Source organism: Sinohyriopsis cumingii, unplaced genomic scaffold, assembly GCF_028554795.1.
Source record: "Sinohyriopsis cumingii isolate HCF-2022 unplaced genomic scaffold, ASM2855479v2 utg001180l, whole genome shotgun sequence".
Taxonomy (NCBI): domain Eukaryota; kingdom Metazoa; phylum Mollusca; class Bivalvia; order Unionida; family Unionidae; genus Sinohyriopsis; species Sinohyriopsis cumingii.
In genome coordinates, this window is record NW_028315969.1 from 334,095 (window position 1) to 357,137 (window position 23,043).

At 33.3% G+C, this 23,043-nt stretch overlaps 1 protein-coding gene across 13 annotated transcripts in view; it reads left to right on the forward strand.

Annotated features, from left to right (window-relative positions):
• LOC149772737 (rap guanine nucleotide exchange factor 6-like) overlaps nt 1-21,100 on the forward strand; it is a 314,757-nt gene extending 293,657 nt beyond the window's left edge. For 10 of the 13 annotated variants that reach the window (XM_089947349.1, XM_089947359.1, XM_089947352.1 and 7 more), the window contains 3 exons: nt 861-956; nt 5,683-5,874; nt 10,401-21,100. In XM_089947349.1, the coding sequence (XP_089803475.1) occupies nt 861-956; nt 5,683-5,874; nt 10,401-10,432 (320 nt within the window). In that variant the 3' untranslated portion in view covers nt 10,433-21,100. The remainder of the gene's footprint in view (nt 1-860; nt 957-5,682; nt 5,875-10,400) is intronic. The other 3 variants (XM_089947357.1, XM_089947356.1, XM_089947360.1) reach the window with 3 other exon arrangements.
• The last annotated feature ends 1,943 nt before the right edge of the window (nt 21,101-23,043 follow it).

Sequence of the window (23,043 nt, forward strand, 5' to 3'; positions counted from 1 at the left end):
AATTACAGGTCTAGGGTACCAGGTCCACTAGGACCATCAACCCAGGGTACCAGGTCCCTCTGTCCGGGACACTAGGCCCATCAATCCAGGGTAACAGGTTCCTCTGTCCAGAGTTTCATCCCCCCCCCCTCCATGGCACCAGGCCCAACTATTCAGCATACAAAATCTGTCCATCCAGGGTACCAGGTCCATCCATTCTGGATACCTGGCTCCTCTTCACTCAGCAGTTTGAGTAAGAAATGTCACTCCAGTCATGGAAAACTTACCGGTACTCAAAATATGCAGAGTGGCCTTTTGAGTAATCAGAATTTTTTTATAGTAAAATGTATAGTTTAGCAGATTTTATGAAAGAGGGGCCATGTGTGTTTAAATGAAGTGAATCATTTTTAGATTTTGTACAAAATTGAAATAGTGATTGATGTCAAAGAAAAAGTGAAAATCTAAACTATTGTCTGATCAGATGTATTACATCTTCAGGTTCTTATTCAAAATGCAAAGTTTTGTACAAGAACCATGGAGTGGATATCTAGAAATAATCATTATAAGCAGGTGGTCCTAACATACAGGTAAATTTGATTTATGTATGAAAGGAAGCCCTGAAACAAGTGGTACTTGGATGCAGGTGGTCACTGTAGCAGGTTTGAGTGTACTTGTCTTCCCTCTTCCTCTCAGAGGTGCTTATCTTAGTGTGAATTATTAATTTTCATTCATCAGTGTTGGAGTTTGCTACATGTTCATAATGATATGAATGTCTTTGACAAAGTGTAGAACCCACCTTTGCTATTAAGTACCCTGTCTGTTTGTCTTTCTGCCTGTTTGCCTGTCATTTTACTGAGTTGAACTCTTGACTTGTCTTTCAGCGATGTCTAATGCTTATCAAAATGCCCCTCCATTACCATCGCCACCAGTACGTCCCCCTCTTCCACCCTATCATGTCGTCGTGCAAAATTCGCCAGGTGAGCAATGCAGTTGTTCAGAAACAAGTGTTCTGTGTTGTGCATGACATAAATGCTTGTTTGTAGATATTGTTTCATTGAGTGGAACTAGTGAAAACTAAAGATCATATTTTTGGACTGTTCATGTGTTCTGTCAGAACCTTATGGAATGTTGGCTGACATAATTACCCTGCTAAAAGATTCTATCAACAACTCTTTTAGTAAGAACTTTTTAAAAAACCCAATCCAGTATGTCTGGAAATACACATATGTAATTTTGGATATTACCATATTTTAAGAACAGAAATTACATTGATATTTAAGACTTTTAATTCATGCAGGACACTGTGGAAAATTGAACACATGAACATTGCCTCAAATATTTTGATAAGGTAAACATTATGATGAAAATGTATACTATTCCAGTACTTAACCGGAATTGTAGACTAGTTTTACTCATATTTCAGGTTTTTGTATAGTTGTAGCATGCCCACCTTTAAAGGTCTCTCTAAAGATATTGTTGGCCCAATAGATTTAGAAGGTGGTACAGTTGAGGCAGATTGCAGATTTTAAATTTGAAATTTTAATTCCTTACTTAACATTATTTAAAATTGCTTTACACTTCTCTACTACTTTATTTGTATTTCATGTACAGGAAACAAGTCAGTTTAACATTTATATTCCTCATTTATTTTAAATTTGAAGACAGAACAAAAATGTTATTTACCTGAGATTCTGAAAGTTTTCTTGTTACATGCTTTACTAGAACATGCTTTTATGAAAAAGATAACTTCTTTATATGTAATGTGACCACAATTGAAACATATTCCAGTTAAGTGAGGTATTGTTTACAATATTGAACACTGACCATTCTGAAAAATAATGTTATAAGTAGAAATGACTGACTTTACTGGATTCATTGACTGTACCAATTTATCACCTTGCATAGATTAACTTCTAGGATGGGCACAATACTGATATTGAGTGGTCTTTATTGGTGGTATAGTTTGCATAGACTTGTGCTGGGCAAGTGTTTTCCCTGAAACCAAGCTTCTAGGCTGGCTTACTAATACTCATCTCATTCTTCATTCATTTTTCATTCTGCAACATCTCACTTTTTGTCACCCATTTTACATCAGTTCAGATCACTAGGTTGACATTTTGAAAACAGATAAAAGGGTTTAAAGGATAGTAGTGAGGTATTTACCTGCTGATAATTGAAATGAGAATAGAGAAAGAGAATGTGTAGCCAAATTCTGCTAATTCTAACATACTATAAATAAAAGAATTGACTTTTTAATGATGAAACTGTTAAGCCAGATTTTTGTTCAGATAGCTACTGATGCATTCAATGTCAGTTAATGCATGATTGATGAAAAACTCTGTATAAAGATTATTGGTTTGAAAGTTTGCAATATTTTGACATAATTATCTGTCATCATTCCATTATGAACACTATAAGCACATTATACTTGGATGCTTAGCTAAACCGCCACACGAGATCTTCATAATTGTTTATATTTGACCCTAATACAGATATATAAAATGGTAGTTACATAATTTCTGTAAAGCTAGTGAGGATACATATTTCCCCACGATCACAGCCAATGAGTAAAGAGAATACTCCACAACAATTTCATGAGCTTATTTGGACCAATCAGAATCACATAAAGTGATATGTTAACATGTTATAATATCCAAAATATTAAACTGCACACACTATAGGTAAAGCGTAATGACTATGTGATAAATAAAATTATATACATACAAGTGCAAATGGCTAGTGGAGGAAAACATGTCAGTATTTCTCAGCATCCTGATCTCATTTGTATCATCTTTCAGGTTATCTATCACCAAGGTTATAATACTGTCATCATGCTCCATAGGCATACTGTATAATGTTCACAATTAGCACTTTGAATTTCTCCCAAGAACTTGCCACTTCTCTCGTCTACTTTTAGTACATGTATCAATTCATTATTCTTAAGAAAATGATAAAGGAAATGTGATACAGTACAGCTTCAAAACTTTTAAGTCATAAGTACTTAATATTTTGTTCAGGTTTTCAATTTTTGTACAGTTTGAGAAAAGAAAGCAGAAATCATTATGCCAGGACTAAGCAAATACATCAAGTAGTGCAGAGTATTCAATTGAATCATGTTTGACTTGTTGTATTTTGAAGCTAATGTTTGGCTTGGAGGTTGGTGGGAGGAGAATTTCAATCCCACTAAGTCAGTCCCATTCATGTATACTAAATATAGTTTATATTGCTAACAATAGTATCAAACTCTATGGTCTTCCTAAATTCAGTAATATCATGGAGGCGTTTTTGATCAATTTGTATGTCAAGGGAGTTAACTAAAATTTTGGCACATGACTAGACCAGTCTGTCATCTTATAGTAGTTATCTCCTGGAGATATTGTTCCACTGATGGAAACACTTGAAGCAGTAGTGAAAAATGTTTAAAAGGAAATCAAAGTAAAACTATTCAAATAAGGATTGAAATTTTAATATAAATTCAATAGTGGCATACAAAGAAAAGGATATTTAGAATAATATTATAAAGATTATTTAGAGAAGTATATTTAAAATAATATAAAATACTATGAATAACCATATCTTACGCATTCATTATTCTGGTCTTGTGTGAAAAAAGTACCATTGTAGTCCTCCAAGCCATTAGTATTCTCAATACTTTGATATTTATTTGCAATTTTTTGGGAGAATAATCTTATTTATCACAATCATAATCAAGTGTGTAATCACATCCACATTAAATTTGTATCAAGATTTCACCAGATGAACAATTTTTTACTTTTATTACTTAAATATTCACAGGAAGATTGCATATTTGTTCAGTAACACCATCATTTTTCCAGATATAACTTGTTAACAGACAATAATATATATTCTGTAAGAACTGTCAATCTGATACTAAGAATAATTAACACAAAATTAATTTATAATATTTCTGTACAATATTCATTTGACATTTGTAGCTGTCTACTTAAACAGGGTGTCAGATAATTTCTAGAATGTAATTTCTCTACAACTTAACTAATGCAGATATCTTTGTTTCTTTATTGCATTGTTTTAAGTACTTTATGCCAGATAAGTTAATAGTTTATATGAAAACACATAATCTGTTATGTAATTATCCTGTATTTTCATTATTACTGGAATGATTATCTGTACTGAATGAATTATTAGCACCATATTATATACATGCTTTAGGAGCACACTTTGTGAAAATACATCATTCAGTGATCACATAAAGTTTTAAATTGATTAAAAGCTGTTGATCTAATATGGAAACTTTTATCACTGTGAATATTAACTTCAGACTTTAATAATATTATGTAGAGTGTAATATCAAAACTTTTATCCTAGCATCAAAAATAGAATTGATTTTCCTTAGTTAGCAGTTTAACACTAGTTATTGCATGTATTTATATATGTATGCATGGAAGGATTATAATTGCAACATTTTGATATGGGCATAACAGCATAATTTCCTTTGTGCAAATTAATACCACATTCATTAGCAAATAGTCAAAGTGTACAAATTGAAATTATTTGAAAATTAACCTAAACATAATATCAGCACATCATTTGTTTTTGTGAACCATGCATAATATGCTCTCCTGATTGCAAATGTTAGATGAATGTTTGATGTAATTTACTTACCAAACCAAGGCAGAATTGCCAAAATTTAGTGACTAAAGGCAACTTGCTTCGAAATTTTAGCAGCCATTTCAAAGTTTAGGTCACCAAGCCTTATTTATTTGGTTGCCTTGGGCATTGAGAGCAGAAATCAGTTGAAATGGAGATTAATGACAGATAGTTAAGGTGTTAATTAAGACAATTTAAAAAAACAACAACATAAAACTGTGTTTTTATAGCTGTATCTCTGTGATAAGATTTTCTAGTAGCTGCAGTATGATTATGAAGGTTCCCAGTGACCAGTTAACAATCTTCATTCACCAATTCTGAACTTTTAGTACAAATATGACAATTTTATTTGCATCTTGTTATGCTGTTACTGATTTTCAATCTGATTTAAAACTTTTTGTCTAGTTGCACTTAAATATGAAATTTATCACTCGGTGAAGAAAAAGGACAATAGATGTAGACAGATCTGGTCTTAGGTTACTGTTTCAGATTTGTTAGAGATTCCAAGTGCTTGAAAATGATGGCTGAATACATTAATGATGAGGTCCTTGTTGCACATTTTTAGATTTAAAATTTTAATGAAACTTGTGAGATAAGCTAAACCCATACATTTGCCTATTATTTCTCTTCCTTTCTTAGAGATATCCATAATGATGTCAACTGGGGACATTTACTTGTAAAAATGATCCAAAAGTTAAAAGTTTAAAAGTCAATATTGCAGTGTCACCAAGATGGCCAGGGAAATGACATTTATGAAATCTAATTTTTGGAGCATCAGGAGGGCAATTGTATGCACACGCATTTTGTACATGTGCATTTTAGAAAATGATTTCCTTTGATGATCTCAAATTTGATTCCTCATGATTTTGCTTTGAGGTTAAAATATTTGCATGTTTTATGATAAATGCCAGCCACATGTTTTAGAATGATGCATTTTTGTCAGTTTTAATAATGCATTCTTGTCAGTTTTAATAATGCATTCTTGTCAGTTTGAATCATACATTCTTGTCAATTTGAATGATACATTCTTGTTCATCCCTGCATTTAGATAGCTTGTTTTCCCTTTCTTAACAGCCAATAGTAAATTCATCCATCAAACTTACACCACTCAGCGGCGGCCACCATTGCCAGATTATCATGTTGCCACTAAACAAATGGCACAGTTTACTCGGCAGCGGCAGCGATGGGAGAATGGGCAAACCCAAATGCATGCTGGGCTAGCCTCCAGCTACTCTTATGACCCAGATTATGATGATGCTGCAGATGGTATGTTGTCTTGTTAAATCACCATGATGCATCTTGTTATAAGAATATTTATTACTGTCATTAACATAAATAAACACTCTTAAATTTTCCAGAAATTTTATTTTCAAAATGTGTAATTTTATCAGTAGTTCACAAAATTGATGCTCATCAATTTCTTTTTTTTTAAAGCTTTGAAAAACAAAAAGTTCAGGTTGGAAGGTAAACTAAGGACATTTTAACCTTTACACAAAAACATGATTGATTAGATAGCAGTCCTATTGTGAAAGCCCTTGGATTACCCTAATTATCTCATGGATTAAATAAAGTTGGTGTCAGTGGGCAGCAGTAAAAACAACTGGTGTGCTCTACAATTCATGACATGCAGTTCCCAGAACAACATGGTCAACATCTCTGACATTCATGTTTTCAAGTTTTTGACAGCTCAGTTTCATTCGGTGGCAGATTTCACCTCAATAACCTCATTTTGGATGTAGTTGGTTTGGTCATAAGACCAAAAAGTGCAGGAAAAATAGCTATTCTTTTATTAAATTCTTAAACCAATCAAAGTAATTTGGCTTTTTTCATATGTGGGTATCTTCACTATATATGGAGTTGTAGTGTTCAGATTTTTCAGACATTTTTTGTATTATCTTTCAATTTCAGAGGGGAGATGTGAATTGACATTCATCATTTTAGTGATATATTTTGTGACAATCTTTCCGTTATAAAAGTATTTTGATTTTTTAAGTTGCTTCAGTTGGCAGTTATAATCTGGGTCACAGTCATGGTTAGGGATCATCTATTACATTGATTTAGGCTCACTATACATTATTTTAGTTATATTTCATGTCCATTTAAATAGATTAAGCAACATGATATCTGCTGTGGTTTGTGAACTTGCCCAGAGTTCAGAGATGAAAGTAGTTGTATCATTTCATGGTGATATTTGCATACTGTGATCGCAAACAGCTGTACATGTAGATGAATACAAAGAGGAAGATTGCAAGAATTGCTGTTAGGATTAAAGAAAACACAGAAGCATTTCCCTGTAAGTGATCTTTTTTGGCAAGCAAGGATACGATACAACCTAGTTTACCTAGTCCACTTCCAACCAGCATTGAACTTGCCTGATGCATCAATACACAGTTGTAACAATAGAAATATTAACGTTTTGGACAAGATATTCAGGTGAGAGAAAAAAGAGATAATTAAGCATAAATTAAGGAGACAGAGAAAAGGAATTATTGTTTTATGTCTTGATATTTATGTTAATGACAGTACTAAATTTGCACATGTTGTATGTTCTTTATATAATTCTGAAAGTTGTTGCATTATCTGCATGGATATTATTTCATTCCCATTTACATTTGAAAAGGATTGTTTTGTAATGGATGAAGAGTGCATAGTTTTGAAAATGAGTGAGATTTTTGTATATTGCATGAATTGCATTTTAAAATTATGTGTACTCTTGTCATTACTTTTATTACTTTGAAAATATGAGTAAGACATAGGTTTAACTTTTCTCCTGGTAATGTTGTCAGTATCAGTGGCAGTGTTGTCAGTATCAGTGGTGACATTGACAGTTGCAATGGCAAGGTTATCAGTATTGATGGCAGTGGTGATGCCAGTATAGAGTTTTGTATTTATTTTCAGATACTTGCAATTTATAGCAATGAAACTTAAGTATGCATATATCCATAGTATTGAAGCAGTGGTGGCTCAGTAGTTAATGAGTTTGATTCTGGACCAGAAGGCTGTGTGTTCAATTCCCACCACTGGATGAGCCTTCTGATTGTCTGCCATGATATGTCTTGAGGCATAGCACTGTACTCTTTGCTTCAGCATGATGTATCCTTTGTAGTGTGTTTGTGCCACAAAATAACAATTCAGACTGAAGCCGTTAGCAGGATTATTAGATTTCCTGATGCTTGTACAAGCTGGAAAGATATAAATCCCTTGAAATGTTGGCCTTGTAAAACAGTTGATGAATCTCCCACAACTAACAGCAGTTTTCTTTCAAGCATCATTTATTTAACATTCCAGTGGACTACTGCTTACTTACATTTATTATGTATGTGGTGCTAAACAGGTCTGACAATATTGTGGCCAATCTACCTGATAGTCTGTCATGTTGACCAAAATTTTAATGTACAAATATAAACTTAATATTTTACTTTTTTTGTCCAATATTTATGGAAGTTTTGCTATGAAACCAATATTACTATTAAAGTCATACAATTTTGAAAAGTTAATCTTTGATATTACAGAAAATGTTATGCTAATTAGTAGCCATAGTTATAATTATACACAGTTATCTATGATTTGGCATTTCATCAATTTATCGATACTATCTCTTCAGTTTTTAACAGTCTCAGACTCATGATTTGATAAGATGTTGATTCCTTGAATTTTTCATTAGAAGTGCTAGAAATATTGACATATGCACATTGAAGTAAATAGAAATATTAACGTATTCATATGTAAGTATATGTCAGAACTGAAAATACATTTACTTTTGAAAGCTGCGTAATGATGCAACATTATTGTCTACAGTTGTTTTTGTAGGCATATTCAAGATATAAAACTGTCAACTACATTTTTTAATGCTTCTTTGGCTTGGCTTTATTTTAGCTGGATACCCCTTTGTCCATCTTCCACTTGATTTAACTTGTTCTTCACTTGAATAGATCGTCTTAGTATTAAGTTTTTTTTATCATACGTATGGGCCAGATTTTGAGACAACCAATATAAGTGGGTTAAGAAGTCAGAAATCAAGATTTTTTGACAAATTTAAATGATCTTAAATGATCTCTCTCTTTGTCAGAGCTTCAAAAAAGTGTATTGTTATTTGACTTTGTTCTTTTAGAAGCGATTGTAGGAAATCCCACATACTCTCTCTCTCTCCCTACCCCCCTGCCTACCCACCATTTCATCTTATTTCAGTAAGCACTGTTAGGATTTTGCCGTTTGGAATAATCATCATGTTTAAATTCTGACACAATCCATATTTATTTCTTAAAGTGTGGCTAGAAATGTAGAGATCATCTGCATATCTCTCAGATGTACATGTACATTGTTTTGTTATGTAGACTGCATGTAGTGTAGATGTAAATGGATACTGAACAGAACCATTTCAGTCATATGGGTAGAGCTTGAAAATATTAATCAGTATCTACCTGGTAACCTTCGATCGTAATGATTTGTTACCTGGGTAATCAATCAAAGAGAAATTTTATTAAATGTGTACAAACTGCTTTGTTGTAGGTACACGCTGGCATGAATGGCATGAAAAAATGAAGTTTTCAGTGGTCGAAGTTTACAAGTTAGGGAGTGTATTTTGTAAGTCAGATCCGTCTGAAGGAGTGACTTGTCTTCAGCTAGTCAGAGTTGCATTTTGAAAAAAATAAATAAGCTGAGCTGGATCATTATTTAGATAGGAACATAGGAAAATTAACAACTGTGCAAAATATACTTGTATTATTGAGTGGAGTATGTCATAAAAATTAACAACTTCAATTTTTTTTCTAAATAAATCCACTAAAATCCACAATGCTTGACATTTTAAATGCATTTATATGATAAATCCATGAATTCAATTATAGGTCCCATAGCAGTATACAAATATTTCTGAATGATCTGATTCTCCCATAATATGCTATTTCACACATCTTAAAAAATAAGTCCACATGTTTTTCTCTACATAAGGGTGGAGTGGTTTGATCTTAGAAACGAACCTGTACAACCTGTTTTGGATGTGCATTATGACAGAGTTTTCATGGCAAATTATAATTTTCAATATTTTTTCTTGACCTTTTTCTTGCCATTGTCTTTCTGAAAATTTTGAGGTTCCCAAACTCAATTGATGCGAAAGTGAAATTTGGTTACATTGTACCAGTATAATATGGCTCTAAAGGCAGTTTAACACCTGCTGAAATGTACATATGTCAAAGTTAAGCTCAACTCCGGCTTACAAGTTTGAAATAAAGTAACTACATGTATTTATCAAGTCTGAGTATGAGCTAAACTTCAATTTTGACAACCATATCTAGATGAAAGATTGAGAGATTGTTAAATTCAACTGGAAATCAGTTGTATATGGATATTATACCAGTAAAAGTTGCCTATTCAATTACATGGAGATCTTTGTGTAAATTTTATTCGATTTAATTGTCAAATGGTTTATGTTAGCTGTTAAAAGGCTTGGAATAAAATTAAAAGGCTTTGAATAAATGCTTCTATTGTGATTAGATGAAATAAGTCATATCTGTCAGATCATTTGATGCAAATGAAACCTGTCTGATTCATCTGTGCAACACAATATGTTCTTCATTTATGTAATGTAATTAAATATAATTGAGAAAAGAGACGTGTATTCTTCAAGATTTATCGAGTCATTTGCAGTTGATTGCTGAGAAACCTCAGTGGGAAAACTAAAAGCAGTTTACCTCCCTGGTGTTTTATAATTTGTTTCATTTCAAATGAGAAGCAAGAAAAATGTTGTCTTGAGATGATTTTCTGATGTATACATATTGTATTTTTTATTTCAGATTTAGAAGAGGAGCAGGTATCAGCAGTGTGAAATTGTGCAATATCAAGAACTGTTAACCTACTTGAGGAGTTTGCATGCAGTAATTGCTCAGTAGTGCACATCCAGCTAAAGCCTGTGATACTGATCTCTCCCTGATCAACAAGGATAATGACTTCTCCATGATTGATGTGGAGAATGAATCCTCCCTGACTGTCCCTTCCTTAGGGATAATGACATTCTCCCTACTTGATGGGGCAGGCCCCCATCAGTTTTTAGAGGAGAGGCTGTTTTTCCTGTGTTACTAGCCAGACTTATCAGACAATCTAATTTTGACAGCAGGGAAAAGATTCCAAGAGATTTTATACAGAATGTTACATAACAAGATAATGAACCTTAGTTTGAAAATAGTATTCAAGTTGAGTCTGCTGTTAAAGATGCTTGTTATCCCAGGGCACTGTTGATGATTGGGATTATCTTAAAAATGGAAAAAAAACAAGAATGTTTGGATATGGGTTTGATAACTTGGATACCAATGTACATTTATCATGACCAGGACACGAATGTATAACTATGATAACAAGAATGTCATTCTTCAGACTTAATATAAAATGTAATAACTAAGATGTTTCCCTATGATATATACTCATGAGTCCAACTGCAAAGACCCAGATCTGCACTCACATAATGCACCAGAAGATTTGGGTATGTGTAATTTGTTAGGAGTAATCAGTAGAACAAACAACATAGGAAGATAATGGTCATTGTTGTTTGCCATTTGATTGGTCTTGTAAGTGAATATATACAGTAATAGTCCAATTTCTAGATTGTTACTTTGCAAATGTTGGTAATATTGTCAAAAATGTCAGCACTTGACGTCTAATGAATATTTTGTGATAAAGATTGAATAATCTGAATATCATTATTCTTCTATGTCAAGTCCATCTCTAGGCTTCAGAATCATTCATGAATAAGCAATAAGACTGCAACCTTGACACAAAATTTATGAAATTGGCCCCCAGTGTTAATTATAAGAGAAAAACTGCCATACTTACACATTTTGGAACTCCAACCAGGTTTCAAGCTTAATCATGCTGTGTCCTTAACAAAGTTTGCAACTCTAACCATGTTTCAAGTCTGGAACTAGCTACAAAGTAATGAACCTTAATCACACTGTGTCCTTAACACAGTTTGAAAGTCCAGCCATGTTTCAAGTATGGAACTACTGTAGTTACAAAATAATGAACCTTAATTATACTGTGTCCTTAACAGTTTGGAAGTTGGGCCGTTTTTCAAGTCTGGAACAAGCTACAAAGTAATGAACCTTAATCACTGGTAAAACCTCTTACAACGTGATGCTCGGGGTCCAAAGAATAACATCACGATATAAGCAGGATCACGTTAACAAATTCTTGGAAAATGTCAAACTAGCTACATGTTACTTCCTCCAAACATTAAACAGTGCTGACTGTATTCAGAAATCTTTTAACTTGTCTGAACTTGATAGCTTTTCTTTTTTTTTCGTTAACAATCATAACACTACATTATATTTTAGAAAATTTCGGAAGTTAAGGCAACATTAAACACAGTGCTGGGATTAAAAATCCGCTAAGGATACAAATAATCAGCTTTCTGAGCGTATGTATTTAGGATGTTAAAAAGAGAGATTACCTAAATAAAAAAATGGGAGCCATGCTGCCATCATGTTGTAACTAATCACATTATAATGGGTTTTACCTGTATAAAGGTAGCTTCTTGTGGGTCATTGGTTCTTTCTGGGGTTTTCCTGGGTTCTTCCTCCGCCATTAATACTGGCCGCCATGTATGGCCTATCGTGTGCTGAAAAATGGCATTAAACCCTACAACAACAACAACAACAACAACAACCTGTATAGAGAGTTTTCACAGATATGAATAGTTATCCAGGCTAATTTTATACATGAGAATAATTTTGAAGCCATGGTTTTATAAATCATAAAGCATGCCATTGCACTGCCAATGAAGAATTTTTATCACATATTTTGGAATAGTTAATTGTAAGACTGAACTATGTAGAGGTGACTAAGATATTTTGGCATTACATTAACTGAACCTGTTTTATCGTTAACTTGCATATGCTTAGTAAAATTTGGAATCTCATGTCAGACATCATCACAGTTGATGTATTCAGCATTGTGACGAGTTTCTCTATTGCTGCGAGTCCATTGTTATAAGGTTATGGTATTGACACAGATTTATGTATCTGGTATTGTCACGAGCTTTTCTATTACTAGGAGTTATAAGATTAAGGTATTCACACACATTCATCCATTCAGCATTGTCTTGAGGTTATTGTTCAAGTCCATCGTCATGTATTGTAATTCACAGAGACTCATGTATTCATTATTGTCTTGAGTTTGTTACTATGAGTTCATGGTCATATGTCATGGTATTCACAGAGATTCATGTATTCATTATTGTCATGAGTTTGTTACTATGAGTTCATGGTCATATGTCATGGTATTCACAGAGATTCATGTATTGATTATTGTCACAAGGTTGTTACGAGCCCAGGGTCATATATAATGGTATTTACAGAGATTCATGTATTCATTATTGTCATGAGTTTGTTACTATGAGTTCATGGTCATTTATTATGGTACTCGCAGAGATTCACTTGACATTTTTCATTATCATTTTCTCAGTCTTGTATTTTTTTCCTTCATTTTATTAATTTTTCCGTGTCTTTGCACATATCTATGACCCTGCAGACACCACAAAACTATGGGGAATGAGGATAAAAGTCATTTACAATTGATACTGTCTTTAAAATTCCAAACATTATGAAAGACAGTGTCTTATTTGAAATACTTCCTGTGGCAGATGTGGGACATCGGGATCAGTTTAACTGATTTCTCCAGTTAATATATTTGAAAAATAAGAGAAGAATAGCCATTAAAGGCAAATCCTCCTTTATGAATTCAAAACTCTAAAAAGATTTATTGATCTCGTGTTGTTTTTTCTCCATCTTTATAGACAGCTCTGCATATGGAGTGCTTGTCAATTTATTTGCAGTATGCTATCAATTCATTTGCTGTATGCTATAAATTCATTTCGCAGTATGCTATCAATTCATTTGCTGTATGCTATCAATTCATTTGCAGTATGCTATTTGCTGTATGCTATCAATTCATTTGCTGTATGCTATCAATTCATTTCGCAGTATGCTATCAATTCATTTGCTGTATGCTATCAGTTCATTTCACAGTATGCTATCAATTCATTTGTAGTATGCTATTTGCTGTATGCTATCAATTCATTTGCTGTATGCTATCAATTCTTTTGTTGCATGCTATCAATTCATTTTCTGTATGCTATCAATTCATTTTCTGTGTGGTTTCTGACATTACTTTCATGAACCATTTCAACTTACAAGCTCAATATGTTTTTTTTATGTTTTATTACTTGGATACATTAGACTTGTGTTTACATATTTTGAAACAGACCTGTGATTTCTAGTCATTGCAAAAATTAATTTAGCTTTACAGAAATTTATTTGATACAGATGCAGTTCTTATGAAGTTAACAAATGGCCTTTATGAATAAATATATATTGTATATGTTAACTTCTGAGACATACTTTTATTAATAATTATGTGTAAACACATACAAATGTAGTGGTAAAATGTGGAATAAAATGTTTTTGAGTATGCACTCATTTTGGGATGTTCTGTTGAGATTGACTGAGTTCTGTTTGAGACCTTCTAACCCAAATGATTTGTCCATAAGTCTTGCAGAAGATGCAGATCTAAAGAATATTAACAAAAAGTACAAAAATATGATCATTGCAATCATATTTGGATATGGCCTTGTCCTTTTTTGAGATGGATCAGGGTTTCATATTAGATTCAATGGAGTTTCTCAGGGAACCAGTCTAACTTTACAGGACGCTATAAAGTGCCCATATTTTTCATGTAAAATACCTTCATTATCAAGTTGTTGCATATACATTCGGGTACCCAGGGTCATTGGTTAAAACAATAGAGTTTAAACAAACAACCTAGAATACCCAAATGTTGCTTATGTACCATTATATAAAAATGGCATACATTGAACAAAACCACATTGCAAATGAAAAGGACAGTAAGCCTCTTAAAAATGTTGAACAATCAGCACATAAGTATAAAAAGGAATATTCTAATTCTTGGGGGAAAAAGAGCAGGAAATGCAACAGTTGCATTTATTGGACATCATGTTGATTTGAGTAATGTCTTATGGCAGGAGAAATGATAGCGGGTTTGCTACTTGAAATGCAGAATAAACCCAAAGATTATGTCGAGTTGGGAGGATAAGCTAGGAGGCTTTTAGCTTCATGGGGTTTGGATCGGCAGTTTCTAAAGCTGTACCAGATTAAAGTCTCAGCATATTTTATAAACCTTTTAGTTGAATATAATGTTTGCTTTCATTGCATCCGCTTCAAAATACACATCTGCACTCTTTAAATGCATGTTTTCCAAGTCAACAATATCTCTTCATCATACATACTCTGTTATACCTTACTGAGAAGTGGTCTGACTTACGGAGAAATGCTGTACTGAGAGGCTTGTTAGTGCTGGCAGGCCTGCTGTTTTATAAAACACTCAAACCAAGATCTATTAAACAGTCTTTTTGTCATCCTATTTTTTAACCTTGTTCAGTGCACAAGTACATTTGTATGTAACTTGTTATAATGTAAGATTTAGGTGCAAAAAGGTTATTATGCTTCTAATGTTCATAGACCAGAATAACATGAGATGGTCTGTTGTCTGTCATCAGTCTGTCCAGTAGCACAAATTTATGATTGCTATGCTTCCCAAACTGCTTGGAGGATTGCCATGGAACTTTACACACACATTCATCTCATTGGTCTAGTTTTTTTCTTAATAACAATGGTGCTGCTCAGAAACTCACTATGGTCATTACAGTGGCCATCTTGAACATCTTGTAATGCAATGTTTAAAAATGGATGGTCATATCAACATGGGGTTTTCACTTAAGATATCTTATGGATGCATGGTTTGTCCTAAATGAAAAGGGGGCTGATCTGATGTTCAGGATGACAGCAGCAATGGCCTTCTTAAAACTTTTTATTGTTTCTCCTCCTACATAGAAAGTCATATTGCTGTAGGGCTCTCACCAGAAGACTTCTTGTGATGTCTAGTTAGTCCTAAATGAAAAAGATGCTGATTTGACTGCCATTATGGCCTCCAAGTGACAGTTTTTGAAAATCTTGTTATGGCTACTCCTGATTGGATGGTTATATCAGCATGGGATTTTCACTAAATGACTTCTTATGAAGTGTACCTAGTTGGTCCTAGTGGAGCTGATCTGATGTCCAATATGGAAAAAAGTGTCACTACTCCTCAAAGAAAAGTAATATTGCCATAGGGTTTTGATCACAAGACTTATTATATCTAGTTGGTCTGAAATGAAAATGGAAACTTTTTTATGTCCAATATGGCCACCAGAGTGGCTGTGTTAAAAATAGTGTTTTCGCTAATTCTCCAGAATAAAAAGTAATATTGTGGTGGGATTTTTGTCAGAAGACTTTATGAGGTATTGTTTGTCCAAGATGAAAATGGTGTTGATCTGATGTCCAATTTGGCCACCATAGTGTCCATCTGGAAAATATCACTATTCCTTCCTAATGGATGGTAGTATCAACATGGGGTTTGTACTTAAATATCTTACGCTGTCTAATTGGTTCTAATGGGGCCACTCAGACATTCATCTTGAAAATCATATCACTATTTCTCCTTAATGAATGGTCTTACTGGCATGGAGTTTTCACCAAAAGATTTCTTATGATGTGTAGTTGGTCATACATGAAAATGTTTCTGATCCGACGTAAAATATGACTGCCACAAATGCACTCTGAAAAATATTCTTATCACTACTTGACCAAGATGGCAGGTCATATCAACATCATGGTTTCCCAAAACAATTTATTTTTATGATATCTAGTTCATACAATATGGAAATAGTGCCATTTTGATGTCAAATCAGGCCACCATGGCACCCATCTTGAAAATCCATAAAAATACTTATGGTGCCTTTTTGGTCTCAAATGAAAATGGTGCCAACCTGACATCCAGTATATTCATAAGAGCAGCTAATTTTAAAGTCTTGTTATTGATGAAGAATATCAAAGATGGTTTAAACACTTAGCAGCTAAAAGGAAGATGTGGTCTTATAATGAATTCCTGAAATTTCTTTCCAACCATTAGGGCGTCATTAACTTCAAGGTAATCTTGTTATAATTTTGAGTTAATGACAGATTTTAATCAAGTATAATTCAGTGTTTGTTTTGGATGCTTTGTGAAACTTGTTTCTATCACAGACTTAGAATTAAATGATCTAGCATTGATTTCCCCCAGTTTGAGCATCTTGGCCTTTTTTTTTGGCAAGTCAAAAAACTGTCTTAAATTTGTAAAGAGGACGATTTCCCCTTTTGGGTGATAATCAAGAACCAAACAACATACTGAGTTCTTGCAAAACAAAATAGTGTCCTTCATATGTTTAATTTCTTGATTGTATGTGATATAACAAATCATTTTAATATATTTTATCTGAGAAATATACTTTTAAAACTAAATGTAGATTTATAATCTTTGTTTTTTAATAAATTAGTACTTTAGTTTTAATATAACTAAGTGTTTATTGGCACTTCTTCCAATTATGCATGATTTTTTTCCCTCATAAATTAAATTAATTGCTCCACTGTGATGCATGTGATTTGTTAAATTTTAATGGAAAAGTCGAGAGATGCTCAGATTGGGATTACAACAGAAGAGCTTTAGACCAGACTTGAAACTTAAGTATAGAATCCTGTATTTGTTTGTTGGACTTCGAATTGACCAATCAAATAGTTTAATTCTAGATTTGAGTATGACACATTTTGGAAAAATTGTGACCTGATCTTATATCATTTTGCTTTGACTCATCAGATTGGTGAATTTGGTTTTTGCTGTTAGAACTTGTAAGATTTGGTGAATTTGAGTTTTACTTTGAGAACATGTGTGGTTTGGTGAATTTGAATTAAACTTAAAGACTTGTGAGATTTGCTGAGCTGTTAAATAAATGCAGTTGCTTATGATGTGCTTGGTGAATTGTGCTTTCATTTCAAATTTTTATATAACATCACTAATTTTGCATAAATTTTGTAACAAGATCTGACAACAGCCATGGCTTTTTATCATTGATTTGAAAATATGAAGCTAGTTTGTATTTTCATGTATGTGTTTCCAGAATGAGAAAGGTGGATGGTATGCCAGTATTTTTTAGTATTGGGAGTTTGTGTTATTAATTTTCACATTTCCCAATGGGGGCCCTGAGTGGCTGAGTGGTCTAAAGCGCTCTCCGATCACTGCCATCTCACCTCTGTCTGCGTGGGTTCGAGTCTAGGATTCAGCCAATGTGGCAATGTGAGAAAGTTTGCCAGGAGCTTCTCGTGGGTCGGTGGTTCTTCCCGGGGTTTTCCCGGGTTCTTCCTCCACCATTAATACTGGCTGCCATACATAGCCTATCATGTGCTGAAAAATGGCGTTAAACCCCACAACAACAACAACAACAACATTTCCCAATGAAATATTGGTATTGATAAATTTCATTGTTTTGCAAATTTTCCAGTTGTTTCATTTATTGCTGGTTATGTTTTATTTGTGACCAAGGGGTAAAGATTATGGTAATTAAACCCCACTCCAGATTGTTTTTTCATTACACTGCATTCACCCCTACATTTTTTTGTAATTAACCAGTTTGCATTAGAATCTTACATAAGTTTTCCATTTGGGTTGTCTTGATTTCTTGTGTCTGCACAATCAGGCAATTTTTTTTATTTGTATGTAGCCAAAACCTAAGCATTAAAAACTCGTTATTTTTACCCAGTTTTATATAGGAGGGTCACACTTTCATACTGTTAAAATCACTTTATATTTTATCCCAACCATTTAGAGTATTAATTGTTTATTGGTTATAAGTACTTAAAGTATTTTATTGTTGAGCCCACATTAGGGGGAAAGCAAGACAATTCGGCTATCATATTTATCAATCAGTTCTTTAAAGTTCGCATCAAGTTTTTAATTTTCATTTATTTTGTGAACCTCTCGATAGATTCTCATCCTGCTTGGCATGACTTGTTAATTCTGGATTTGAGTATGACACATTTTGGAAAAATTGTGACCTGATCTTATATCATTTTGCTTTGACTCATCAGGTTGGTGAATTTGGTTTTTGCTGTTAGAACTTGTAAGATTTGGTGAATTTGAGTTTTACTTTGAGAACGTGTGGTTTGGTGAATTTGAGGTTAAGCATCATGCTTGCTTGCACTTGAATCAAGCTGAGATATAGAAAATTTGTGATTAAGTTTTTCTTTAAAGTTTTGGATTACTGTTATTTCCTTAATCTTTGGATTTTGTTCATACTTAGAGTCAGTAATTATGAAGCTAAAAACAATTCAGTTTGTCACAGGCTTATTTGAAATTTGACCCTGATGTCAATGTCATTAGTCATAGAAAACTTTGTATTATGTATTTGGTTACAGTTTCATTATTTGTTTATCTTTCCTAACAGATTAATGGAGAGCATTCATACTTGAGATGACTCATTATGACTAGAACAATTCATTTCATATACTGACTTGCCTCATTAACCTTGGGACAGGACAGCAGTCATAGAAGATTTGCCTTAAGGTTTTGGTTCAGATATTTTTATTAACTAATATTTCCTAAATCCTGTAATAGATTTTGTTAAAAATTGTGATGAATCATTGTGAAGATGACACCAATATTTCTGTGACATGCTCATTCACTATTGAGGTCCAGGTAACAAAGTTTAATGACGGTTTTGGTATTTAAAAAAAATGTTTTCATTTGCTTGTAATTCCTAAACCTACTGATGGATTTTGCTCATATGATAAATTATTATGAAGCTGGGGAGGGTTCATTCTGTGACATGCTTGTTTTATAGCAGTGCTCGAGTTGTGGGCTCAGCATACATGTCCTTGCATTTTTGTTTATATTCATTGTTTTACAATGGTCACAGATACCATACAATGGAACAAGGTTCCAATATGTTATTTTGTTGTTCATTTTAACAAACTTTATTTTAAACAGGTTTCACAGCTGGTGCAATGCAAGTGTCACTATATGGCAGTTGTAACTGTGTAGTTGCATAACATAGCTCGACACTTTCAGCAGTATAATAGTGCTTGATTCGTTCAGTCTTTTCTATCTCATCAGTACCCTATGACAAAGAATCGGAGGATACTTAATCACAAAATGTCCCTTTTTTGTTCGTCTACCTGTCTCAAAATTTTTTTAGGAAATGTGATTTGTACAAATTTTATAGTAATAGTCTTTTCAGTTGCATGATGCTAAATACTAGAAACCTTCTTCATGACCAGTATAAACATTGACATACTCTTTCAGCTTATTATAATTATTCATGTGTTGAATTAATCAGTACACCACTGCTAATGGAATTAATTTAAAATAGAGTAGCACTTTGACCCCCCCCACAACCCAAAAAAAATTTGAAACTTCGGCATAGTACAACTAATTATAGCTTTTTACAGAATTTATTTCGCAGAATGCTTGCATGCAAGAAAATACACCTTCAGTCATGTTTGGTCCGATTTGTTGTATCAGTTTTATCTGTAGCTAAATGTGTCCCACCTTTTTTGTGAGTGGGAGATGACTTGCAATGAATATTATGTCAATATTTACCAGATAAACACAAATTATATTTTTTGGCATTCCTTGTAATAGGGACATTCTCGGAATTGTTGCATTGCATTGCATCATAATACAAACAATTCAGGAACAAATGTATTTAATTCTTTTTCAATGGAATTAATGTTAAAGTTGTGTATATGGTTTACTATCCAGAATAAACATTTATGTTACAGCATTATTTTTATGTCTGAAAATTTCCATGATAACAAGTATAGCCCATTTAGTGTTCCTAAGACGAACTTGCCATGTAGTACAAGTACGTCCTAATTAAATATCTTTTTTCCTCACATTGACACTACCAGATGATGATTCCTTGTAACAAAGTGGCAAATAACATTTATACTTTTTGTTGCATGTATGTCATTCTCAGGGGCAATGTGCAGTATTTACTTTTATTCTCCATTCTTTAAGTTGCATAGCTGGAAGGGACACCTGCAGAGAAGTAAACTTGTATCATATAATGGTACATTGATTTCCTGGAAACCATTTTAAACAAATTTGTTTGTTTTTCTAGCGTTGTTAAATAAAGCTGACACAGATTTACTCTTTGATAACTGCTTCGGTGAAAATTGTATTCCTTTGGCTAAAAAAAAGCTTTGATGTTAACGTTTTATTACATCTTGCCCCTATAAAGACTAAGTAGCATTGCTCAAAATCATGCTCTATATATATATATATATATATATATATATATATATATATATATATATATATGATGAAACAACTATCTGAGTGATATAAGGATTACTGTATATTGTGTTAAGAACTCTATACACAAAATATATATGAAGGTGTCTCACTCATGCTTCACAGCCTGTGTATTCAGTTAAAATATTTATCATGGGAAGTTAATGCAGATGTGTTCATTTGTGTATGTTAGTTTGTACAGTAAATTCCTCATCATGTAATATATGTATATAACATTTTCAAAATGAAATTTACACAAGGAATACATTTTAATATGCCATAATACATGAATTTGTTGTTATTTTTTTATATGTCTCCCATAAGGCAGAGTATAGTATGATGTCCAACTGTTTAATAACCTGTTTGGTTTCCACACAGAAATCTCAGTTGTTCACTATCTGCAGTTTCCAAACTTTGAGGATAGCTTTAACTTGGGGTAATGAATAACCTTACGGGGCGCTCACCAATTAATATGTACTTTAGAGAGAGTGACGTATGTAAGGTGAAGTAGTTTGCATTTAAAACATGCACAATGGAGAGAATGTTGGCACACCTATATGCTACAGTAATGTAATGTGGATGATATTTCTTTGGATATTGTACTTTTGGAAATTTTACATGATTTAAGCACACTGCTAACTAAAATGACTGCTCCCTTGTGTTAAAAAATCAGCCTGAATTAGTCTAAAGTACACTATACATAGCAGCTATTAAAATAGGGAAAATGAATTTTGCCAGACTAGACAATACCAGCTTCTGAAAGTGCAATGAATGAATTACCAAATATGTAAAATGTAAAAAAAGTTATCGGCTCTTTTTTTTTTACAATTTACCTCTGAAGTTCAGGAAGTGAAAATGACCAAGTAGAGCTAGCACTTTTTTGAAAGGTTCACATTTGAAGTAAGGCCAAGCTGTATACTCTATAACCCATAGTACACCCATCAATCATACATCAAAATAAAGGGAATTAAAGGTTCTTTTAATTATACCTAAGATATACAAGGTCTTTTTTAAATAGCCAGTATAACCAGTGAGGAAAGCCGGGGAAATTCTTTTTCTTTAAAATCTTAACCCTATGCAAAATGCGAAACTGTATAGCGCCACCTTATTAATTTTAGCCTTAAAAGGTTAAAGGTCAAGGTCACTACAGCTGAAAGAAGAAAATGGTTTCCATACATTAACTGTTCTCTACTTTTCAGTTACCAAATTTTGTGGATGGCTTGCAATTAGTGTAAGGAAGAACCCTATTGATTTTGGAGTTAGAAGGTGAAAGGTTACGATTATTGTTACTGAAATAATAGAAATATGCACAGTAACATTAGTTCAACGTATCTCAGCTAAATTTTAGATGGCTTGTACACGGTGTAAGAAAGAAGACTATTGGTTTTGGACACAAATGTTACTGTCACTGGCTGACAGAAGAAAAATAGTTTCCACATAATAGCTGAAGTTCTACATGACAGACCTAGCCCAAACTTTGTAGATGACTTGCACTTAGGGAAAGGAAGAAGCCTTTCAATTATAAGGTCAGAAGGGCATAGAACAAAGTCACTGACTGAGAAAAGAAAATAGGGTTTCTGCTTAAAAATGATCAGTTATGTACATAGATGGCTATTGAGCATGAGGCAGTGGTATAACATATGATTCACTCTTGCAGCAGGGAGGGTGAACAGACCACATTTTAGACAAGTCCGTTCGTGGAAAAAAGCTTCCTATGAAAATGAAAATACAAGGTCAATAACGTCAAAACGAAGCCTCTAGCCAACCAAGATTTTCTCTAATTGGGTTAGCTTATTTTGTTACTTTTTCTTTGTCGCTCATGTTTTTAAATTTGTATGTTTGTTTACCCGTTGGACACTCGTTTTTGGTTGCACCCTCCCTGCTGCTGTAGTGTATGCATAATTAAATCATTATTGTATCAGTAATGTGTGATTGTATACCAACTATGGAATCTTACACAGCTAGATTAGCTCGAGAACGACTAGAGGCAATTAAAAAAAATATATTCCAGTCCATGACTGTCAGACAAAATTTACAAGCGCGTCGGGAGGTGCAGAACAGTTATTTAAACCAACTGTCGAAAATCAACCAAGAAAATTGTTACAGCAACTGAGGCAGCACAAAAAGCTCTTGAGACATTGCCTGTTGATATTGCTGATCATCTTCAAGCAGCTCAACCACCACCCCAACAGCCTCCTCAACCACACCCTGAAATTCAACCACAAC